Source organism: Triplophysa rosa, linkage group LG25, assembly GCF_024868665.1.
Source record: "Triplophysa rosa linkage group LG25, Trosa_1v2, whole genome shotgun sequence".
NCBI lineage: Eukaryota > Metazoa > Chordata > Actinopteri > Cypriniformes > Nemacheilidae > Triplophysa > Triplophysa rosa.
Genome location: NC_079914.1, coordinates 7,894,330 through 7,917,242, shown reverse-complemented (window position 1 = coordinate 7,917,242; position 22,913 = coordinate 7,894,330). Strand labels below are relative to the sequence as shown.

The following is a 22,913-nucleotide window of genomic DNA, read 5'->3' as shown; positions in this document are numbered from 1 at the left end:
GTGTGGAAAGAATATTTAACACATTAGATAAATAAATATACGTATACTTAAAAATCAAGAGAACAGCTGCATAACAAACAGAGACTTGCAATTTACTGCAGCGCCTTTTGTCAAAGCGGCGCGTTAAAAATATATCGTAACACGCTTCATTGATTTGACCTCGAGTAGATGCAGACGCGTGTTGAATTAGCACTTTACAGCAATAACAACAGTTTTAAACAGCGGTTCAAGTGCAGACATACAAAAGAAACTTCATTTGCACGCAGCTCGTCGGAATAGAGACAGAGAGAGAGAGAGACTCGCAAGTGTCTGTCTGCTCCGCTCTGTGTTTGAGCTGCCCGTCACACATAATGTACATAAAAAGAGTTTAGCAAAAATACAGGTAGCCTACTACAGTTTTTCACGAGTAAAGGTTCCACTAAACCTTTGAATTATTAACTGCATATACAGTTCAACTTCCATGTATAATTTCAATGTAGAGGGGCTTTAGTTCTTCTAAGAGTTGACAAATGTTGAAGGGTTATTTCATGTTACATGAATTTCAGCTTCTGTTCTCTGGCATTTTTTGCAGGTTTTACTTTACAATAAAGACTTATTAAAAGAAAACACTCTGTGTATTTGTATTTGTTTAGATTGTGCAATGTTTGTCAGCACAGAGCCCTGAGCAGAAAATCATTAAACTATTTACCAGTCGACAGACAATCTTTGCTAGGAGACTACATGAATCAATTCCTTCATAACAGGTAAAGTGCTATAAAGATTCTCTATATTTACACGATATATTACAATCATTATGCTGTCTATATTTGATAAATATAAACTATATTACTGACTACTGTATTCACTTTAATTAATATTGAAATAAACTATTAAACATTCTTTAATATTTTTATAGCTTATATTATATATTAAATTATATTTTCGGTCAAGTTAGCACCAACATTCTTTCATTCTCTTCTTACCCACCTCTAAACTCTCTTTCCACAATCATCAACGACTCACGTTAAAACACATATATTGTCTAACTTTTATATTTATGCAGAAATTATTGGCACAATTTATTTGTACTATTTCATCTGTAAAATAAAAAAATATATATTCCTCATGTTTTATACATTCTTCCAACATGTAAATATTTCTGTAAAGCTGCATTGTAACAATTCATATTGTAAAGAGCTCTGTACAAATAAACTTAATTTCATTCAGTTTTAATTCAATTAAAAAGTATTAATCCAATATTTTTAGGTTGTTCTGCTTACAGCTAAACATGAGATCCTGCGAGATATTTCTCTTTATTCTTCTTTTGAAATGTAAGGACATTACAACACACGCTGAAGGTAGGGCAGTATACTTTTTGTCTTCTGTGTCAAAATCATACCAAACTGTGGCCTCTGAGTAAACTGAGTAAATAAAATGCCTGTTTTTCTCCAAAGACAACCTTTTATATTCTTGTACATTCTTATATAATTTCTTGTAGAAGTCACCTGTCAGGAGCAAGATCTCAATAATGTTCAGATTTTAATGGGGAATCCAGGAATCAACCCACCTTATAAATCTGGACATGTCTTAGTTTTCAAATGCACTGATGATAACATGAAGCTGTACGGCCAGCGAACAATTGAATGCCAGTCAAATGGAAAGTGGGATAGTCCATATCCACAATGTGGAGGTAAAGACATAAAAACTATCAACAAGTCAGATGCACCCACTTTAAACCACACAAACAGATTACGCATGTACAGTAAATACCCCGCTCACATACATATACACTGAGCACCTTCGTATCAATGTACAGTATAAGTATTAATGCAAATTTTCTTAACAGTGTGGCAGCAATTGTGTGGGTCACCATTGACTCCCATTTTTTTGTCCTACTTTGGGAGTCAATGTGCTTTATCGTGAATAAGTCACGGATGAAGGGGTTGCAGGCACTCTCACTTCGCATCACTCCTTAACAGTGCACTTCAGCAGTGACTTCATGATAAAGCACAGCCTCTCATACCTTATTGCTTACTTAATGCATGTCTAGCCATGGATTATCCCTTACTTATTTGTTTTTTAAAGGGAGCTGTCTAGGGCAGGAACTCAACAATGTTCACATTTTAATGGGACATCCAGGAGTCAATCCACCTTACACATCTGGACATGTCTTAGTTTTCAAATGCACTGATGTCAACATGAAGATGTACGGCCAACGAGCAATCGAATGCCAGTCAGATGGAAACTGGGATAATCCATTTCCACAATGTGGAGGTAAAGGTATATTAAACATTCAAATGCTTAACACTATGTTTTTATGTGAACTTTTCTGATCGGTAGCTTTGTTTCCAGTCAAATGTAGCCACGTCTTAATACAACACAATAAGCAAAATGTTGCTATTGCATAAACTGTGTTTAACTGGGTTCAACCACTCAGGTTTCTATTTTGTTTTTTTCCTGTCTATTAGCAGCTTTTTGTTCACAGCCTCTTCTGACAGTAAACAATGCCAAACTAATGGTAACCCAAGATGGGAGGAAATATTCACATGGAGACACAGTTCGCTATGAGTGTGATGATGGCTTTGAATCAATGGGAGAGACCATCGCTAAGTGTGATGGACAAACTTGGATTTACCCAGAATGCATTAGTGAGTCAAATTCACAAAAACTTTTGCTATGAATTTCAATTTGATCTGTTAACGAATTTACAAACATATTACACATATAGACCACTTCGGACTACATAGTCCAACGCTGGTCCTGAAGAACTCCCAGTTTCAGTTTTTAACACTATACAACCAACAAAAATATTTATAACTGAATCAAACTGTTAAACGAATATCTTGAAGATGTAATAATGCAATATCGCTTGAGTAGGAGTGTGATAGGCAGAGGTGGGTAGAGTAGCCAAAATCTTTACTCAAGTAAAAGTACAAGTAACTAAAGAAATTGTTACTCAAGTAAAAGTAAAAGTCACTGTTTTACTCGAGTAAAAGTAAAAAAGTATGCAATGAAAAAACTACTCAAGTAGCTAGTTACTCAGTTACTTTGTATCTGTTTGTATACTATTCAAAAATTTATATTAGTGCCAATATTTTCATATTATATTTATTCATATTTTTATTATTCTTATGATCATAAGCAGATATCTTTGCAATATACACACAGAGACTAAATAATAAACAAGCACAGAAAAGACGAGCGTTTCTGTAAATTACATCTAGTCCCAATGTCATCTAGTCCTAAACTTATTTAGAATAATAATCCACGTCAAACTAAAGTGAACCCATGCAGAGTTTTTATTTTACAATGCACTTAATTAAACTCAGAGCATTTCCTAAGATGATCTAGAACATCTGAAGTGATCTCTTATATGAAACACAAACTGATTTGAGACAAAACTCATGTTTTCTCATGTTGTCACATGTGTGTGTTGTGAAACGCTCTTACTTGTAAACATACAGTAAACAGTGAACCTAACGCCCATCAACAAGTTTTCGTCCTTCTGTTCTTCAAATGTATATTTCTGCAAGCCCACGTCTGTGTCTAAGGGTGTTTTCACACATAAGGGTTTGTTTCGGAACCTGGTGCGTTTTCTCTCTTGGTTCGATTCGTTTAGGCATATGTGAACATGGCAATCGCGCTAGGATCCGCCCCAAAACAATCGCTCCGAGACCGCCTGAACAAGGTGGTCTCGACCCGATTGCAAACGAACTCTGGAGCGGTTCGGTAGACGTGTGAAAGCCATCCGACCCAACGGACCAACGAACCAGACTGTATCACAATGTATGATGGGTAATTATGTAAAGTTGCGTGACGCAAAAGGGATTGTTTTGCTAATGGCTCCCTGTAACAGTGTTCTCAAAGTAAGGAAGGAAGGAGGCGGGAACCGGCGAACGTTAAACCAAACTTTTAATAAAACAAACAAACAACAAAACGAAAGTAAAGTGCTGACCGCTCCCTCACAGTTGACTGCCGGCCACACAAACACAATAAAACATAACATAAAATCCAGGCCTGATTCTCTCTCGTCCTTCTCCTCCTTTTATGCTTCCCGAGCTCCGCCGTGAGAGACGTGAGACAACGCGCAGCTGACGGTCATTATCACTCGCGTTACCGGCCGGAAAATAAACAGATGCACTTTTTTTTGAGATTTGAGATATTGCCTTGTGAATGCGAACCGAACTAAAATAAATTTCAATATTGTAGCGATTTAACCCCCGGTTTTGGAACAAAGCAATCGATACACAGGTGTGAAAACGCCCTAAGAGGTCGCGCGCATTTTGCAGTGTCTGACGAACAGGTCGGCACTCGGCAGGCGCGGGCATATGGCGGGCATTTATCATTGCTGGCAAACAATATGACGCATTTGCAGTTTTGGTTTGATCGATATAGATTCATATCCACTTCATCCAACACTGATTGTGTTCTGCGTGTTCTTAAGTTTCCTGCTACTAGGAGTGAGTAACCCGCCGCTTTAGATGATTCAAGATCGTGCTGCGAACTGAACAAATCATTTGAACTGATTCGTGAACCTATTCAGAGGTTTTTGCCAATTGTTCAATCAGTGCTGTTAAAGAATCGTCTCAAAAGAATCAATCACTCGGGAATGCCGCAGTAAAAAGAGACGACAACCTTGAAATAAACAAAAAAAATTATTTAATCGTTCATTCATTTAAAAATGAAGGAACGAAGGAATGTTACACAGTGTAATGAAGTAAAGAAGAAAAGATTTTCTATTAGAAATATACTCAAGTAAGTGTAAAATACCCACTTTCAATTGTACTTTAAAAGTACATATTTTCCAAAATGTTACTTAAGTAAATGTAACGAAGTAAATGTAGAGCGTTACTACCCACCTCTGGTGATAGGGGCTCTATATCAGTGGCTGTGATTGCCTCCTAATCACTGCCATGCTGATATGTAAGGGATAATGTACAGGCAGCCGGTTGTTATCACAGAAATGAGCCCCGACAGTGTGATCAGGACCCGACGTGAAGCGGAGGGTCTTGTATCACACTGAAGGGGCTTATTTTGCGATAACAGCCGGTGGCTTGTACATTATCCCGCTTATTACACGGCTACTTGCCACATGAGAAAAAAACTGGACATAAAATGTGAATTTGAAATATTTTATTAGCTCAATTTTACCGAATGCAGACCTTCCGCGAGGAAAAGCCATTTACTTTCGGTTTTAAAGTAAGAAACTACGTTCAAACGTTACGAACAGGCAAATGGTTTAATCATTTGTAAATATAATGTCATATATGTTATTAAAAGACATATTTATAATGAATTTTTGTGTAATATTAAACTGCCCCTCTCAAAATGATTTGCAGAATCCGGGTTACAGGGTGTTATTAGTTTTGAGGGGTTGTTATTTGAAAAGAACAACCCTTGGAATGTCGCGACTGGCCAATCAGAATCAAGCATTCAAATGAGCCGTGTAATAAAGAGCCCCATCACACGACTATGAGTGCGATATTTAGGATGAGTGCATTTACGATGAGTGCATTTATATACAGTTTATAGATAAATCAGAAACAACATCGTAATGTCTTTCAAACCCTCTGGTTTTTAAAGAAACTGAGGAACTATACTTTCACGAATTCCAGCCCGCAGCATAACAGTAAAACAAACCTCTGTTACTAATTCCAGTTACGCGTGGTAACTGTTTACACTATTCCTGGGCGCTGTGTGTTAACTGCTTTACAAGACGCTCTCGTGTGTGTGTGTGTGTGTGTGTGTGTGTGTGTGTGTGTGTGTGTGNGGATGGGAGATGGGAGACGCCTCCAAAATGTCTGAGTAAGTCATCTAATACCAAATTATTCTCACTCCCATTACACTCTAAACACATACTTCAGGACAGTTTACACGGGCCAAGCTAAATATTTATGCAAATGAACAAACAAGTAAAGATGATATGAGAATATACCCCATGTCCGCCTTTCAGACATCTAGCAAACAATCACAAAATTGTTTGTGTGTTAATTTAAGTTTTTAACAGAAATCGCTCACTGCACCTTTCATCAGTTAGATTTTGTCTCTCGTAGAGCCTTGTGAATTTACACCTGAGATTTATGAGGAGTACAATATAAAACCTCTGCGAGATAAATATGTAAAACACAGTGAAAGAAGCTTTTCACATGATTGTAAGTATGGATGGATGGTTGGAAGTTCGAGAGGAAAATACAGCGTTGCGGTGCGGTGCTCTGATGGGAAGATAACAATTGATCAAAAATGTGAGTACATGTTAGTCTCTTTATATTAATCCCAGTGTTTGTACACTGACGGTTCACATCTGAATGTGTTTTAAATGTCAGAAATACAGTTTAATCTCATGCATGTACTGTAGGAGGAAGGTTTAAAAAAGCGACAGATCATTCAGAGACCATTAAACTCTTCTCCTCACATGAGTTTCAATCAGGAGAAGAAGAAGTTAATAGTTTACTCGTGATCACATTTATTATACTGTATATAGCCACGATCTTGTTTCTTTTCTTTAGGTGACAAAAGATATTAAACAAAAAAAACTGAAGTGGACACACTGAGGTAATGCATGAAAGTTCACAATGAATTTTAGAGAAACTTTGTTGAATATTGTTCTATTATTTAATGCACAGAAAATTATTTAAAATTAAAATTAAAATTAAAATTATTTAAAAAAATCAGCGTTATCAATTATATTATTTCTTCAATCACATTTTATATAGAAAAATTATTAATTTCCTTAAAATTTGGAAGTAAAGGCAATAATTGTAAAATGAAAACAAGGTGATTATATAATTCTTTTGAGATTTTAATGTGCATAATCTTCTGTGTTCAGATTTCTGATGTAACCAAAGCATGAAGATGGACAGACACACAGCGACAAGAGCAGACGAACGCATTTATAACCACTGTTGCTTCAATCTACATCATATCGTTTTATGATTTAATAAAATCTTTCTTAAATTCATGTATTATTTTTTAACTATTACGGTGAATTTTTTCTCTTCTTCATCATTCAGCTACTTTGCTCCATTTTATCACACGGGCTTTAGAGTTAAAAGACTTATTTTCATCGCTGCCTTATAATCAATTCAACTGTGAAAATGACCCAGATATAATCAGATACTGTATGAGAGAGAAATCAAGATCTTTGACCAAAACATGATATTAAATACACTGTTGCAAGCTATGGACTGTGTGTGATGGAGTTTTTGTTATCGGGTCAGGTGGAAACTTTTTGTCATAAGATCCCCAAACCACAAACAAGTGACATCACAATCTGTTCTGAATGCACTGAACATGTTAGGATGAATCGCAAAAAAACAAGGGATTCTAACTTTGCTGTGTTGTATAACCAAATAGTTCTTGGCCACCATTGACCACCATGGGAAAAATGACAATGGTACTCAAAAGTTCCCCAGAACTGTTTGCTTTCCTACATTCTTCAAAATATCAAAAGATTGTGGTTAACAGAACAAAGAAATTAACCCCACAATGGTAGTCAATGGTGGCCAAGAACTGTTTGGTTACAAGCATTCTTCCAAATATCTTTCTCTGTGTTTATTGGAACAAAGAAATTTGTACAGATTTGGAACAAATCGAGGGTAAGTTCACCCAAAAATGAAAATATCATCATTAACTCACCCTCAAGTTGTACCTGTATTAATATCTTTGTTCTGCTGAACACGGAGAAAGATATTTGGAAGAAAGTCTGTATTCAAACATAGGACAAAAACTACTATGGTAGTCAAGTGGTATCTTGTCGACAATGGTTTAAGAAAAATAGAGCCCTCAAATTTACAGTAATCTCGGCCATTTCTAGCACTGATGGTAACAAGTGTTCAGGGTCACAAACAAAGATCAAAAATGCCTTAGAGGGAGGGAGAATGCTGTTCTGGTGAGCATTATTGGACCAAATGAATGCACTATAAGTGAATGTTTTTGATATTAGTAGATTAAGCACAACATGATTCTAAACCTTTAAAAAACATTCAATGTTTAAGTGAAATCAGATTTGGCCCTAACAAGAACCGTACAGCCAAACCTGTACACATACACGCCTGCTGCATCTTCAGTCTTAAACTTATGTTACTGGTATATGATTTTATATGATTCCACATACAAAAATAAAGTTTGACATTAAAACAGTGGAGATGTATAAATACACAGAGTTTGGTATATTTAATATAAATTATAATTTCTCTACTATCATCATCTTATGCTGCAGTTTGATTACTTGCTTCATTACGTTTTGTCAAGACGATTCAGTTTGTGATAATCCAATGCAGTGTTTGATCTTCGTACTGTATGTCTGTGTGGATGAATTGTCTTCACTTTAATACAGTGATCTTTAGACCAGTGTTGTTGAACCAGCCTAATGTTTTTTTCTGCTCATTTTTAGTGTTTTATTTTTGTAGCAGGTTTTATACCACAATAAAGACTTATCAAAAGAAAACTTTGTGTATTTGGATTTGTTTAGATTGTGCAATGTTTGTCAGCACAGAGCCCTGAGCAGAAAATCATTAAACTTTTTACCAGTCGACAGACAATCTTTGCTAGAAGACTACATTAAATAATTCTTTTAAAACAGGTAAATAATATTTTTAAATAGGTGTCACGTTAGGTGTGGGGAAGAACCCAGATGCAGGCAGGCGGTGAAGGGGTTAACACAAGACTTTATTAACAAAACAGAAAATAAACCAAAAACCCACGATGGGGCAAAACCGACACGAATGAATTAAACAAAAGCAGAAAATAAATACTTCCCTCGATGGGGGATCAAAGAAAACCAAAACTAGACTAACGATAAACATACAACAAGACTAACCAAAAGACAGGGGGAAAACAGGACCGGTTTCAGAGTAAGTTTCCAACAAGGTTTACATGCAAGACACGACTCACACAGTGGATGGCACAAAACGATTCAGCACAAGACAGAGAACACAAGGGCTATACAGTACATAAGGGAAACTAATAGAGGATAGCAGAGGTGTGGACTCGAGTCACATGACTTGGACTCGAGTCATGAATTTGATGACTTTTGACTCGACTTGACAAAATGTAAAGAGACTTGCAACTCGACTTGGACTTTAACGTCAGTAACTCGTGACTTCACTTGGACTTGAGCCTTTTGACTTGAAAAGACTTGCTACTTTCCACAAAACCCAAAGATTAAAAAGTATGTTGACGTGGGCCGCTCTATCTCTCTCTGTGTTTGTGTGTATCTCTCTCTGTGTGTGTGTGTGTGCTGTCGGCACAACATCCAATCAATTTAGATCCACGTTGTTTTGATCCGACAGCATCCATCCAATCAAATTGCAGGACAACCAATGAAGAAGAACTGTCAAACAACGTGCCAGTTGGCAAAAATGATACCAAAGATAGTTTCGTTCGGGTATAAAAACTACGAGGTGGTCAACAAAAAACGAACTGCAATATGCAAAACATGCGGGTCGAAGATTACAGATGGAGACGCAACAACTTCTAACTTCGTTCGACATTCGTTGAAGTTGCACAAAGAACGGTAAGTTTTGAATGAAGCTAACGTTAGCTTATTGGCTAAGTAACTTTGCTAGCTGCATAGTTAAATCAATGAGACTGTAAACTCACTGTTAACGTTACATTGCAAACACGTTAAAAGGATCCCTGGGTATAGAGCAATGTATGGCTTAATATATGAACAATGGCATTGACTTTATAATTGTGAAATAAAAAAAACAGTGTAACTGTCACAGTATTCATAAACTTTGAAAAAATGTTTTACTAGGAGGCCGCTATTTTTTGCGTCAGAATCCGTGATGTCAAATGGTTGCGACCTAAACCTGTTCTCTTTCGCAACAGCGAAGCACACACGTTTTCCATATATAACAGTAAAATATGACACGTAAAACATAAGATCAGATATACAAACACACAGGGACAGTAGGTGGCGGTATGTCCTCTTGACACAAGCCAGCCTGCAAGCCATAAAAGAACGCGTTCAGTATTAGACGTCTGTTCTAGGTGAGCGTGCATTAAATCACAGCTTTAAACTACCGCCTTTGAGACATTTAAGACTATTTAAGACATCAGCATCCACCGTAATCGTATACTTTATAAATTATGAGAGTATACTGATAAACACAATAATAATGCTTGCGGTTTGGTTATTTATTCTGTATTAGAGCACACGTGAATATTAGCCCCCGTCAGCTAATGACGGAGGAAGAGAAGACAATAATGTTAGGCTACTGATGTTGAAAAATCAACATCAAAAAGTCAAAATCTGGATAAAATGCATTGTATAATGGCTAAAACATCGTGTATATGATAAATTCGAAATGATTTTGGTTATTAATATGCATGTTTGTGATGTTTCTGACAAACAATATTAAAATGTAGGAAAATACACCAAATAGCGTCTTAATTTTCTTTATTTTTTTAGCATTATATAAAAGCAGGAGCGACAACAGTAAAGGACAAGAGAGAACCAGGCCTGGACTTTACGTTATGTTTTATTATGTGTGACCGGCAGTCGACCGTGAGGGAGCTGCTGGCATTTTACTTTCGTTTTGTTGTTTGTTTATTTTATTAAAGTTTTGTTGTTCAATGTTCGCCGGTTCCCTCCTCCTTCTTCCTTGCTGTGAACATTGTTACACATATATTATCCTACAGAACCTTATATTTACTGAAGAACTGATTAGTGTGTCGGTGTTTAGTTTGGCTGCCTAGCTGTGCTTGCAACCAGTTTATGTCATCGAAAAAGAACATGGCAGCCTCCTTAGGTTAAAATGAGTATTACATTTAGTTTTTTTTTTTTAAGAACTGAAAATATTTGATGTGTTTCTAACGACAAATGCTAGTAGTGTGAGGCTATTACAACGCATTAAGCCATACATCTCTCTATACACAGGGTTCGCTTTAAAGGGACTCGAAAGGACTCGAAACTCAAACTGTAGGACTTGGGACTTGACTTGAGACTTGTCGGTCTTGACTTGGGACTTGACTCGGGACTTGTCTGTCTTGACTTGGGACTTGACTCGGGACTTGAGGGCAAAGACTTGAGACTTACTTGTGACTTGCAATACAATGACTTGGTCCCACCTCTGGAGGATAGTAAACAAGGACCAGGTGTCGGGGATTAACACTGAAGGGAAGCTAACAGGAACGAAAGGGCGGGAACAGAGACGCAGACCGGAGAGAGAGTATATAAGGCCGAAAGGGTCAAAATCTCTCTCCCCACATATAACCTAAGGCTTTGCCATGACTCTGCCACAAGACCAAGAATAGACATGACATGATGAGGCAGAGTCATGACACATAGGAAAGAAATTGCAATAAAGATGCTCTATATTTACAATATACAGTACACATAAATTATAATGCTTTACATATAAAATAAATATAAACTATAATTACTGACACTATTGCATTTATTAATTTGGATAAACTTTGGACTGCTATTACTGTAGCAAACAGACTACGAGAATAAATTCAACTGCTAAATGTCCCATACGGTTTCTTCAAATGCGACAAAGTTTCATGACCCTTATAACAAATTGTTTAATAAAAAAAATGAACATGCAAAAAAATTCAACAAATCGTTTGTTTAATTTAATTACTATACAATAAAATAATAATACAAATAAAATAAAATATTAATAGGCATAATTATATAATTGGCCACTAGCCAGATGATCAACAAACACAGACCAGAAGTTAACTTCGGGCCAAGCGCGTGCATCCGGGGAACCGTCTTTGGGATTCATTAATATTTTATATCTTAATTTATATATTAAATTATATTTTCTGTCAAATTAGCATAAAATAAATTCTCAGCAGAACTGCTCACATGAGCCTTTTCTTTTTTCTCCACCTCTAAACTTCCTTACCACAATCACCAACGGCTCACATGTTAAAACAAAAAATAGCCTTACTTTTTGCATATGCATAAATTATTGGCACAATAAATTTTTACTATTCCATCTGTAACATCTTAGAATGATAGCCTATTCCTCATGCTTTATGCATTCTTGCAACATGTAAAAGCTGCTTTGTAACAATGCACATGTAAAGAGTGCTGGACAAATTTACTTAAAATAAACTTAATTTAATCAAATTATATTTCAATGAAAAATAATTAATCCATGGATATGACTCCAATCCTGCAAGATATTTTTCCTTTTCCTTCTTTCGAAATGTAAGAACATTTCAACCAACGCTGAAGGTAAGACAGTATGAAATGTTTTAGAACTTACATTACAGTTTTAAAAAAACTTAGATTAAACACATGCTCAAAATTAAAAGAGTTTAGTTTAACAAAAATTGTGGCAGCCACTGTGTATTTTTGTCCATTCGGTACTAAACTGTGATCTCACAACTGAGTAAAGAAAATGCCTGTTTTTCCTCCCAAGGTGGCGTGTAATATTTTGACATTTTCAAAGTTAATATAAAATACATTCTTGTATATCTTATATAATTTCTTGTAGAAGTCATCTGTCGGGAGCAGGAACTCAACAGTTTACACATTTTCACTTTAATCCACACAAACCGATGTATACAGATGTACATACTGAGCACCTTAGTATAAATATCTAAGTATTATTGCAAATTTTTAAACAGCAAGTTCAGTTCACTGCATACAATAAAACAAATTTGAGACAAGACCTATTACGATCTCAGTCAAATGTCGCATTATTGCTGAAGATTAAGGAATTTTACACCAAACAGACTTTACTCAGAATGGTGACAAAAAACAAAACAAAAACACATAAGAATGACCAGACTGGATCAAGCTCATTTGTAATAGAATCTTACTAACCACAAATTTACTATGTTCTCACCTAAATAAACATAGTTTAACCATGATATATTTAGTGAATGAAAAAAGTGAGTAAACAAACTTATGTTAAGTTTAGTGTGTTATTATCGATAAACCGAAATCACTCTTCTTTTACTTAATTATTGGCATAAGTTTTAAAAAAAATGTATTACATAATTGTTCTATAAATGTTTCTATAACAGCTGAAGGTGAGTAACTGTGATGCTATTAACTGTGCTGACTACAATATTGTGTTGATACTTCATATAATATAGTAAATAACCCAGCATCACCAACTGTGATATTAACTGTGATGACTAATATGATGTAAATAATTTGCACATGATATCATACAGACAGTTACAAAGGTTTGAAATGACAAGAGGGTCAAGTAGATGATAACAGAATTTTCATTTTTTTATATAAAATACTTCATACGCACTTTGTTTTATGATCTGTCCTGACAGTGATTGTTTTTTTCATGAATAAACAGCATAAGATAGAATAACAAACTTCTGCTTTGCATTTATTTTGGATTTATTGTCAGTGCTGGGCTCACGGTTCACGCGGGTGAAGTACTTCTTACTGTGGGTGTGAATGACCATGGCATAAGGAGGCGCAAGAATTAAGATTATAAAAGTCCTATATGTGTTATTTGTTTTAAGAAAAGGTTGCTGTCAGGAGCAAGAACTCCGTAATGTTCAGATTTTAATGGGACATCCAGGGATCCGCCTTATACATCTGGACATGTCTTAGTTTTCAAATGCACTAAAGTGACAACATGAAGATGTACGGCCAACGAGCAAATGAATGCCAATCAGATGGAAACTGGGATAATCCATATCCACAATGTGGAGGTCAAGATATATTGAACTTTTAAATGCTTAACACATTGTTTTTTATGAGAACTTTCCTGATTGGTAGCTTTGTTTCCAGTCAAATGTAGCCACATCTTAATGCAATAAGCAAATGTTGGTATTGCATAAAACTGGGTTCAGCTATTATAAATTTATCTTGCTTACCTGTTTATTGTAGCTTTCTGTTCAAAGCCTCTTCTGACAGTAAACAATGCCAAACTAACAGATGAAACCCAATATGAAAGGAATATTCACATGGAGACACAGTTCGCTATGACGACTATGAATCTATGGGAGAGACCATCGCTAAGTGTGACGCACAATCCTGCATTTACCCAGAATGCATTAGTGAGTGAAATTCACAAAAATCTTGTGAAGTGGTCTATAGTCATTGCCATTTTAAATGCAATATGATCTTTTACACTTAATGTTTATTAAACAAATTCATTTTATTTTATTTTATTTCAGAAAAAGATCAGTTTACCAAACCAACAACATACATAGTTTGTGACTATGTTAGAGGAGAAAATATTTTTAACAACTTTGATCTTTTGAAATACAAGTGCAATGAACCATAAGACAAAATTCCAGGAAGAACATTGATGTGTTAAGAAAAAAAATGGATTGGGACGATTGACTGCACAAGTGAGTTCACACAAAACATAACTTTTGCCAGAACAGATTTGCATACGATATATGTACATATGACACTTAATTATGATTCTGAGCTCTTATTTAACAGTTAAATTCAAACAAAACGGATATATAACAGTTAAAATATCTTTTCTGTTTAGCTGTGGGTCCAGTTCGCTTACATACGTTTAATGAATGTCTGTCGTTTTTATTACTTGGATTCAGGATAAAGGTTGTGGATAGATTTCGTTGATATGCTGTATTGTTTCATAAGTCAGTCACGTTACTGTGCTGTGTTTACTCTTTAGCTGTGGGTCCTTTCGCTTACATAAGTGTCATTATCTTTACAACACAAATCGATGCCATTTTTGTAACCTTATTATCTCTGTGTACTAATAATCTTTGTGTAATTTACTAATAAGCCTCCAAGAGTTTAAATGTAGTTGTGCATCTATCCAGAAAGACCAATCACAACAGACTGGGGTAGCCGACCAATCGGAGCAGTGGGCTTGTGGGGAACTGCTTGGAGGGAACCGTTTAGAGATCTTTGAGAAATGGGGTGATATTAAATGCATATTTTGAGAAAATTACAGTGTTATTTGACCTTGGATGAATTTAAACCTGTTGTTGGGGACTCAAATACAATTTTAGGACACTTAAAAATAGAACATAACATGCTCTTTAATGATGTATTCACAGTTGATCTTATGTATCAAGGGCTGAAAATTTGTGATGTATCCAGAGCGTGAAGATGGACAGATACACAGCGACAAGAGCACACAAATGAATTTATAACAACTGTTGTGTAATGTCAATCTACATGCTTTTCATGATTAAAATTCATGCTAATTTTCTTGCTTCGTAATAAAGCTTCATATAAAAACCATAACACTAAGTTAGGTTTTCTTTATCGTTTAGCTAATTTCTCCCTATTTATTTACACACTTTTTAAAAGACTCAAAGACTCATTTTCGTTGCTGCCTTAAGATCTTTATAAAAGATCTATATAAAAGTGGCACACATATTATCAAACACGACAAAGATGACAAAGAACATGGCCATTTTTTGGGATAAGATCACCTCAACACATCGCTACACAAACCGTACAAAACACCTCGCTATCAAATGGAAGAGTATTGAGTATCAATCACATATGGTCACACATACAGCAATGTGTCCCGGCTGTCTTCTCTGAAACAGTTGGACACACGGTACTGGTAGGTACTGAAAGTCTATAGGGGGAATGACAATGTCATTCTTGACATTACTGAACAAAATGAGTAAGTGCAGTATGACTCAATGTTTTTTGCTCTGTATTCCTGGAAAACTGTGATAAAAGTGTGTTTTCTCAGTGTTTAGCACTAGTTGGCAACACATGGACTTCCTCAAAACTCAGATTTTGATTTCATGGGGTCTTTAAGCTCACGTACCCATGTGATGAAATCTTCCCCACGTGATTTACGACCTCTCTTTACTTTTATCTGAAAATCAGTGGTATGTGCATTAGGTATTTGCAGACTGAAAGTTTTTCAATCAGTTATTGTTTAACCACAGGACAGATCACAGCGCTGGAAAATGGAAATGTTTTCAATAATCGTCTGTTTGACTTTAGGTGTAAATACATTTGGATCATCGGCAGGTAATAACATACAAACAAAAAAATATATACACATTGGTAAAAAGACTATTACTATAGTCTTAGACTATGACTATTACTTTACTGCTCAGTTGATCTAGTTTGATGTTATGTCTTGATTATTATTTTAGTAATTAAAAGCAGAAGTATGTTAAAGTTACACAGAAAGCTTAAATTGGTTGCTTATCTACAGTAAATGCATTTCATTTGAAGATGATTTACTGATTTACACATTTTTCTTCTTTGTCATATGAACTTGTTTAAAGACAAAATGCAGACACAATTAAACAAACATACAGTTGTTGAATCAGTTTAACTCAAATGTTACAACATTTACAATCAAATTTGTGAGACGGGATACAAGCCCAGACAGGGAACACCAGAATGCACTCAGTCTGAAGCCAGAATATGACGGTATAACAAGTGTGAGATACTACAGAATCCATGATGGGAACATATAAATATATATTATACTGTATAATCAATCTGCAATCCAAGATATTTTATGGAAACGTTTAGGTAGTTTTACACAAAGCATTTAAGTGACAATCCAGATTTTTGTCATAATTATGTTTAAACAGAAATAACCTGTGAACTCAAGGAAACAAAATATGGAATACAAAAAATTAAACCCGAGGGAAAAACTTTCTTTCGAGCTGGAGAATCTGTGCAAATTACCTGCTCTGAAACACACAGGATATTCTGGACAAAAGAAACCACCAAAACACTTTACTGTCAGAATGATGGGCAATGGGACAACAATCCTACTTGTGAGGGTGAGCACACAGAGACTTATTGCTCAACTCATATTATTGAACTCTTCAGTAATATTTAAAGGTTGTAAATATTCTTTCAGAGATTAGATGTGAAATTCCACGTGACAGTCGTCTTTATTCTCCAAGTTACTATTTCTACGGCATTATGAAATTGGATGTGAAAAGATCTTACAGTTGTTTGTCTGGATATCGTCAAATGGCAGCCGTGGCCACATGTACAAGAGATGGTTGGAAACCAGATCCACTGTGTGCTGGTACTGTATGTCTTTCCATCAACTCTCACAATCTGTGCTATTAATACATCATATCATTTACATTCTATTACTGTGATAAATGTGTTTTCCAGACACTCGCTGTGAAGCACCAAACATCCCAAACGCACAGATTGTGAGTCCTGAACGCACTAACTACGAAGTCGCTTCCAGAATAGAATACAAATGTCTTCCAGGATTCGAACCCGAGCAGCCCATAGTAATCACCTGTAATTCTGAAGCCATATGGATAAACATACAGAGCTGCGTAGGCAAGTCATGTTATTATCATTCATCTAAACACCATCAACATCTGCGTATTGATAACAATGAGACCGTATTTATATACTTCACAGAAAAGGAAGGATCTTGCACTACACCAATCTTGGAAAACGGGTACATAGACAGAAACCCCCCTACAGAGGACAGTCTCTTTTATTCATGCAGCACAGGTTATAAACCATTAACTGGGAAATGGTGGGGAGCAGCGACATGCAACAACGGCCATTGGTCAAATGAGCCGCGATGTATCCGTGAGTGTGTTTTTTGAATGTTGGGCTTACAGAGGAAAATGTGTTTTTTGCCTAGTGTTCAAGACACTGACATCTAAAAGAAAGAAACGCTGGACAATCTGCAGAAATTGTTTGTGATTCAGGATTCAAACCATCACAAAAATCAAGTGAATGCGTCAACGGTAGACGGGAGATACCAAATTTGAATGAATTTGAGCATCTTTAATATATGAACTGTTACAGAAGTAGCACTAGATAATACATTTTGTAGACAAACGTTATGTTGGCTTGACAAAGCCTAGCCCAAGAACTTAGTTTAATAATAGTTTTAAAATAGTTTAAAATTTAGCTTTAAAAGTGTTTAGTTTGAAAAACAGTTTTAGAATGAAGATAGCACATATTAACATTGTGTTAATCTGATTTAACATGAGGTTAACAATGCATTACTCAATGTTAGTGTCTTTAGCATAAAGCTAACATGTTTTCACATGATGCTAGCATGATTTGGCAAAACGCTAGCATGATACTACCATGATTTAGCATGATGCTAACATGAGTGAAAAGAGCAAACCCCATGTCTCTACAATGTTCAGATAAAGAGATGTGGGTCTTGCTAAACCATGTCTAGGCTTGGCAGCTGCCAATGTCTCTATGACACAGGGGTACAACCTACACTCGATTTTGAAGTGTCTTCTTACAGAGTCTGCCAGCTGCTTTCATTGTGGTAACCCACATGTTTCTACGAAATCCTCGCTCAAAGTTTGGCGCAATGTTATGTGTATGGGATTTTCTGCCTGCTCAACATCGTACGGCCGATCGCATTAAAAAGTCATAGCATGTCAGAGCCTGTGTTTTTGTCTTTTTCCAGTGGATGAGGAGGGTTGTGTCAGTCCTCCAAAAGTTGAAAACGCGGTCATCATCTCTAAACCTCAAGAATGGTATTCATATGGATCCCATGTAATCTACAGATGTCGAAGACACTTCACAATAACGGGGAATAGTAGAGTTTCTTGCCACAATAAAGCTTGGGACGAAGCACCAACATGTGAAGGTGAGCTTTCAGAGGTGTTGGCATCTCTTCAAATAGTCAAATAGCCAATCTAGTAGAGAATATTTACATGGATTTAAAGCACTATAAAAATGTGAGAAGGCGTTTCAATCCTTTCTCTCAAATAGCGTTTTTAGAGAAAATGTTGGGCACAGACATTTTACAGTAAAAAAAAAGATCAGACAAAACAGAGACAAAATAATGTCTGCATAAAACTTTTCACCAACTTCTCTCTGATTTCCGTTTTTTTCCCCATTTATTGGCAGCTTTTTGTTCAAAGCCTCTTCTGACAGTAAACAATGCCAAACTTATTGATGAAACACAAGATGAGAGGAAATATACACATGGAGACACAGTACGCTATGAGTGTGATGATGACTATGAATCTATGGGAGAGACCATCGCTAAGTGTGACGCACAAACCTGGATTTACCCAGAATGCATTAGTGAGTCAAATCCTATGAAAGGCTATACATTTGAAGCTATGGCCATCTTCACACAGCACCAGAATACGGTTGTCAGTCCTGAATTTGAGTCTTTAATAAGATTGTGTTCAGACGCAGTTTGGTTACGGGTGTGACAACCGCATTCTTTAACCAAACTCACACCTGAAAGTAAATATGGATGTAAATCCTAAAAATCCACCGTGTGAATGTGGCTGTACAAAGGAACGTATCACATACAGATATTATACAATATATAACTGCATTATACAATATCTTTTTTTACAAATAACATATATTGTACAAATTTTACTTTTTTATTTCAGGAAAATCTCAGTGTACCAAACCGACAACAAATTTGCAGTTTGTGACTCTGTTAGATGAGAAAAGTCTATACAATAACTTCGAAGGTTTGACATACATGTGCAATAAACCATATGACAAAATTCCAGAAGGAACTTTAATGTGTAAAAGTGAAAAATGGATTGGAACGATTGACTGCACAAGTGAGTCACATTTACAAATTAATAATATAATGAGTCTGAAATCTCATTTAACATTTCAATTAAAAGCAAAATATTGAAATTCAGCAAATAATTTATTCTTGAGGTGAATTAATCAATATTTTATTTATGAACTGTAGAAAACGGTTCAAACTGGACATGCATGTGTTTGTTATTTGTTTAGGCAGCATTTGTCCTCCACCACCTTTAATTGAAGATGGAGATTATAACATTGAGGTTAAGATCGATGAGGTCATCACAAAGGTTTCATACTCTTGCCAATCTTACTATGTGCCGGACAAAGCACAGAGATTTTACAGGTGTCAGGATGGGAGATGGGACACCCCTCCAAAATGTCTGAGTAAGTCATCTAATACCAAACTATTCTCAAACCCGTAAATTTTATTCTGTGTCTCTTAATCAGTTTGTCTCTCTCACAGAGCCATGCAGATTTACACCTGAGATTTATATGGATTACAATATACAACCTGTCCAATATAACTACTTACAGCACACTGATAGAGAGATTGCACTTGATTGTAAAACAGGATGGAATGCTGGAGGTTTCAGAAGATTAGGTTATGTGAAGGGGACATGCTCTGATGGGAAGATGACTATTCATAAAAAATGTGAGCACATGTCTGTTTTCACTTCACACATGAATGACATTGCTGTAGTCACACTGGACATCTGAATGTGTTTGATCAAAGATCAATTCTGCATTTTATTAAGTAGCATTTTACCTTAAGTTTGCCCAAAATACCCACAATAACATCCTTTTCATCCTTTTCTTTAGGTGATACAAAAATGATATTCCCAAACAATGAAGGGTAAACACTGAGGTAATACATCAAAAGTTCACAATTAATTTTAGAGAAACGTGTTGTTATTTGAGACATTTATGCCTGTACCAACCTGTAAAGATGTATTTACTGTTTCATAATCTTTTGTGTTTAGACCTGAAGCTTTCTGATGTAACCAAAGCATGAAGATGGACAGACACACAGAGACAAGAACACATAAATGCATTTATGTTGCTGCAGTCTACATGCTTATCACACAGTTTCATGGTTTCAAATAATCTTTATAAAATTATCACTTCAGAATAAAGATTCACATTCAAACTGTTGCAGTGAGTTTGGTTTTCTTTATCATTCAGCAACTTTCTACAGTTTTATTTACACACATAGCTTATAACATCATTTAAAACAGCTTTAGAGCTAAAAGGAAAAGATTCATTTTTATAGTTGCTTTAAGATCATTTTTGCTATAAATTACACTCATATAAGCGAGTGTGACACATATTGTTAAATATGAAAGCGTTTCAAACTGATTTATCCAAAACCTTTTGAAATGTATTTTGTTATTGTATTGTTCTATTTACACCTTAAGATGTGTTTTGGTTCTGATAACCGAACGGAGGATGTAGTTCCACCTTAAAATGTAGGGGATTTCCATATTTATCCATATAAATAGCTTCCAATCGCTCTGCATATTTCATACATAAAAAATACCACTTTATTTGAGTCTAGAGTGAATCGCGGCCATTTCCAGCACTGCCGATAACAAGTGGTCAGGTGGAAACCGGGTCTACAAACAAAGATTATAAATGCATTGAGAGAGAATGCTGTTCTGGAGAGCATTACTAAACAGGTGCACTTTAAGGGGCAGTTTAAGACTAGTCCTAGACTAAAATAAATGTTAGAGCTGTCAAAACGGAATATACTGTATCTTGCAGTGACATATTTTAAAAATAATAAGTGTAAAAGTCTCAAAATGCACACCAGTAATGTTTTTTGTAAGGCATGATTGTAAAAACTGCTTAAATGTCCTAATCTAACTAAGGCCCAGTCCTGGTTTAAACTAATCCCTCTCTGCGAAACCGCCCCTAAGTGTTTTTGCAAAGAAACACATGTTAACATTAATAGATTAAGAACATGATTATGAAAATAAGAACCATATTAAAGTGATAGTTCACCCAAAAATTAAAATTCTGTCATAATTCAAAAATGTCAAAAAGTTGTTCAAAAATGCTTCAAAAATAAAGCTAAAGAACCAACCTGTTTTTGTGCTTATTTTTAGGGTTATATTTTTTACAAGAGGAAATAAATGACAGGAGTTTACTAGATTAAGAATTTGGGGGCGGATTCACAAAACATTCTTACACCATGTCTACACCGGGCACGACCGGCGTGATGCGACACAACATCCGGCATGACACATCCAGTGTGGACAAAAATTTTAATTATAATTCTTTCATCATATTTTAAATAGAATAAAAACAACAAATTTCCTTAAATTTTGAAGAAATTGCAATTATTGTTAAATAAAAACAAGGCGATCATATTATAATTCTTTTGAGCTTTTAATGTGCATGAGCTTGTTTTGACATGTAAACTGCAAGTGTTGTTATTTAAGATGTTTATGTCTACCAAACTGTAATAATGTGTTCACAGTTTCATAAACGTCTGTATCAAGTCCAGAAGATTTGTGATGTATCCAGAGCGTGAAGATGGACAGACACCCTTTATAACCACTGTTGCCATAATATCATACAATTCATGCTTAGATTCGCTTAATAGGACAAGGTGTTATAATCCCACCATTTCAACACATTCTTGCTTCAGAATAAAGCTTCATATTAAAACTATAACACCAAGTTAGGTTTTATTTATCGTTTATAGCTAATTTCTCCCACCTTTTTACACACAGGAGCTTTACTGACCTAAAACTGGAAGACTCAATTTCATTACTGCCTTTTGTAACTTCTTTTAAAATATGTTTATGAAAGTGACACACATACGATCAAACATGACAACGATGACAAAGAACATTTTTGGGGATAAGATCAACCTCAACACATTGCTACACAAACCATACAAAACACATCGCTATCAAATAGAAGAGTATTGAGTATCAATCACATATGGTCACATAGACATACACCAATGGGTCCCGGCTGTCTTCTTCTGAAACAGTTGGACAAAGGGTACTAAGAGGTACTGAAAGACTTTAGGAGGAGGGACAATGTCATTCTTGACATTACTGAACAAAATGAGTAAGTGCAGTATAACTCAATGTTTTTTGCTCTGTTTTCTCTCAGTGTTTAGCACTAGTTGGCACACACATGCACTTCCTCAAACCTCAGATTTTGATTTCATGGGGTCTTTAAACCCACGTACCCATGTGATGAAATCTTCCCCACGTGATTTACGACCTCTCTTTACTTTCATTTGAAAATCAGTGGTATGAGCATTAAATATTTGCAGACTGAAAGTTTTTCAATCAGTTTCTTGTTTAACCACAGGACAGATCACAGCGCTGGAAAATGGAAATATTTTCAATAATCAACTGTCTGACTTACATTTGGATCATCGGCAGATAATAATATGTTAAGATAAATAGAATATATATGTATATACTTAACTCAGTCGATCTAGTTAGTGATGTTATGTCTTGATTATTATTTTAGTAATTAAAAGCAG

General features: G+C 35.6%; 1 protein-coding gene across 1 annotated transcript; it reads left to right on the top strand.

Annotated features, from left to right (window-relative positions):
- The first annotated feature begins 1,261 nt into the window (after positions 1-1,261).
- On the top strand, positions 1,262-20,549 carry LOC130549249 (complement factor H-like). The gene is made up of 13 exons (XM_057326469.1): positions 1,262-1,337; positions 1,478-1,669; positions 2,065-2,253; positions 16,752-16,925; positions 17,018-17,194; positions 17,279-17,455; positions 18,303-18,485; positions 18,749-18,928; positions 19,252-19,431; positions 19,613-19,789; positions 19,869-20,057; positions 20,225-20,270; positions 20,386-20,549. The coding sequence occupies exons 1-12, from the start codon at positions 1,268-1,270 to the stop codon at positions 20,260-20,262; spliced, it is 1,926 nt and encodes a 641-aa protein (XP_057182452.1). The 5' UTR covers positions 1,262-1,267; the 3' UTR covers positions 20,263-20,270; positions 20,386-20,549.
- The last annotated feature ends 2,364 nt before the right edge of the window (positions 20,550-22,913 follow it).

Coding starts and splice junctions, on each gene's coding strand:
- LOC130549249 (XM_057326469.1), top strand. CDS start 1,268: ATGAGATCCTGCGAGATATTTCTCTTTATTCTTCTTTTGAAATGTAAG. Junction 2,254..16,751: donor TCCATTTCCACAATGTGGAG/GTAAAGGTATAT, acceptor ATATTCTTTCAG/AGATTAGATGTGAAATTCCA. Junction 18,486..18,748: donor CGAAGCACCAACATGTGAAG/GTGAGCTTTCAG, acceptor ATTTATTGGCAG/CTTTTTGTTCAAAGCCTCTT.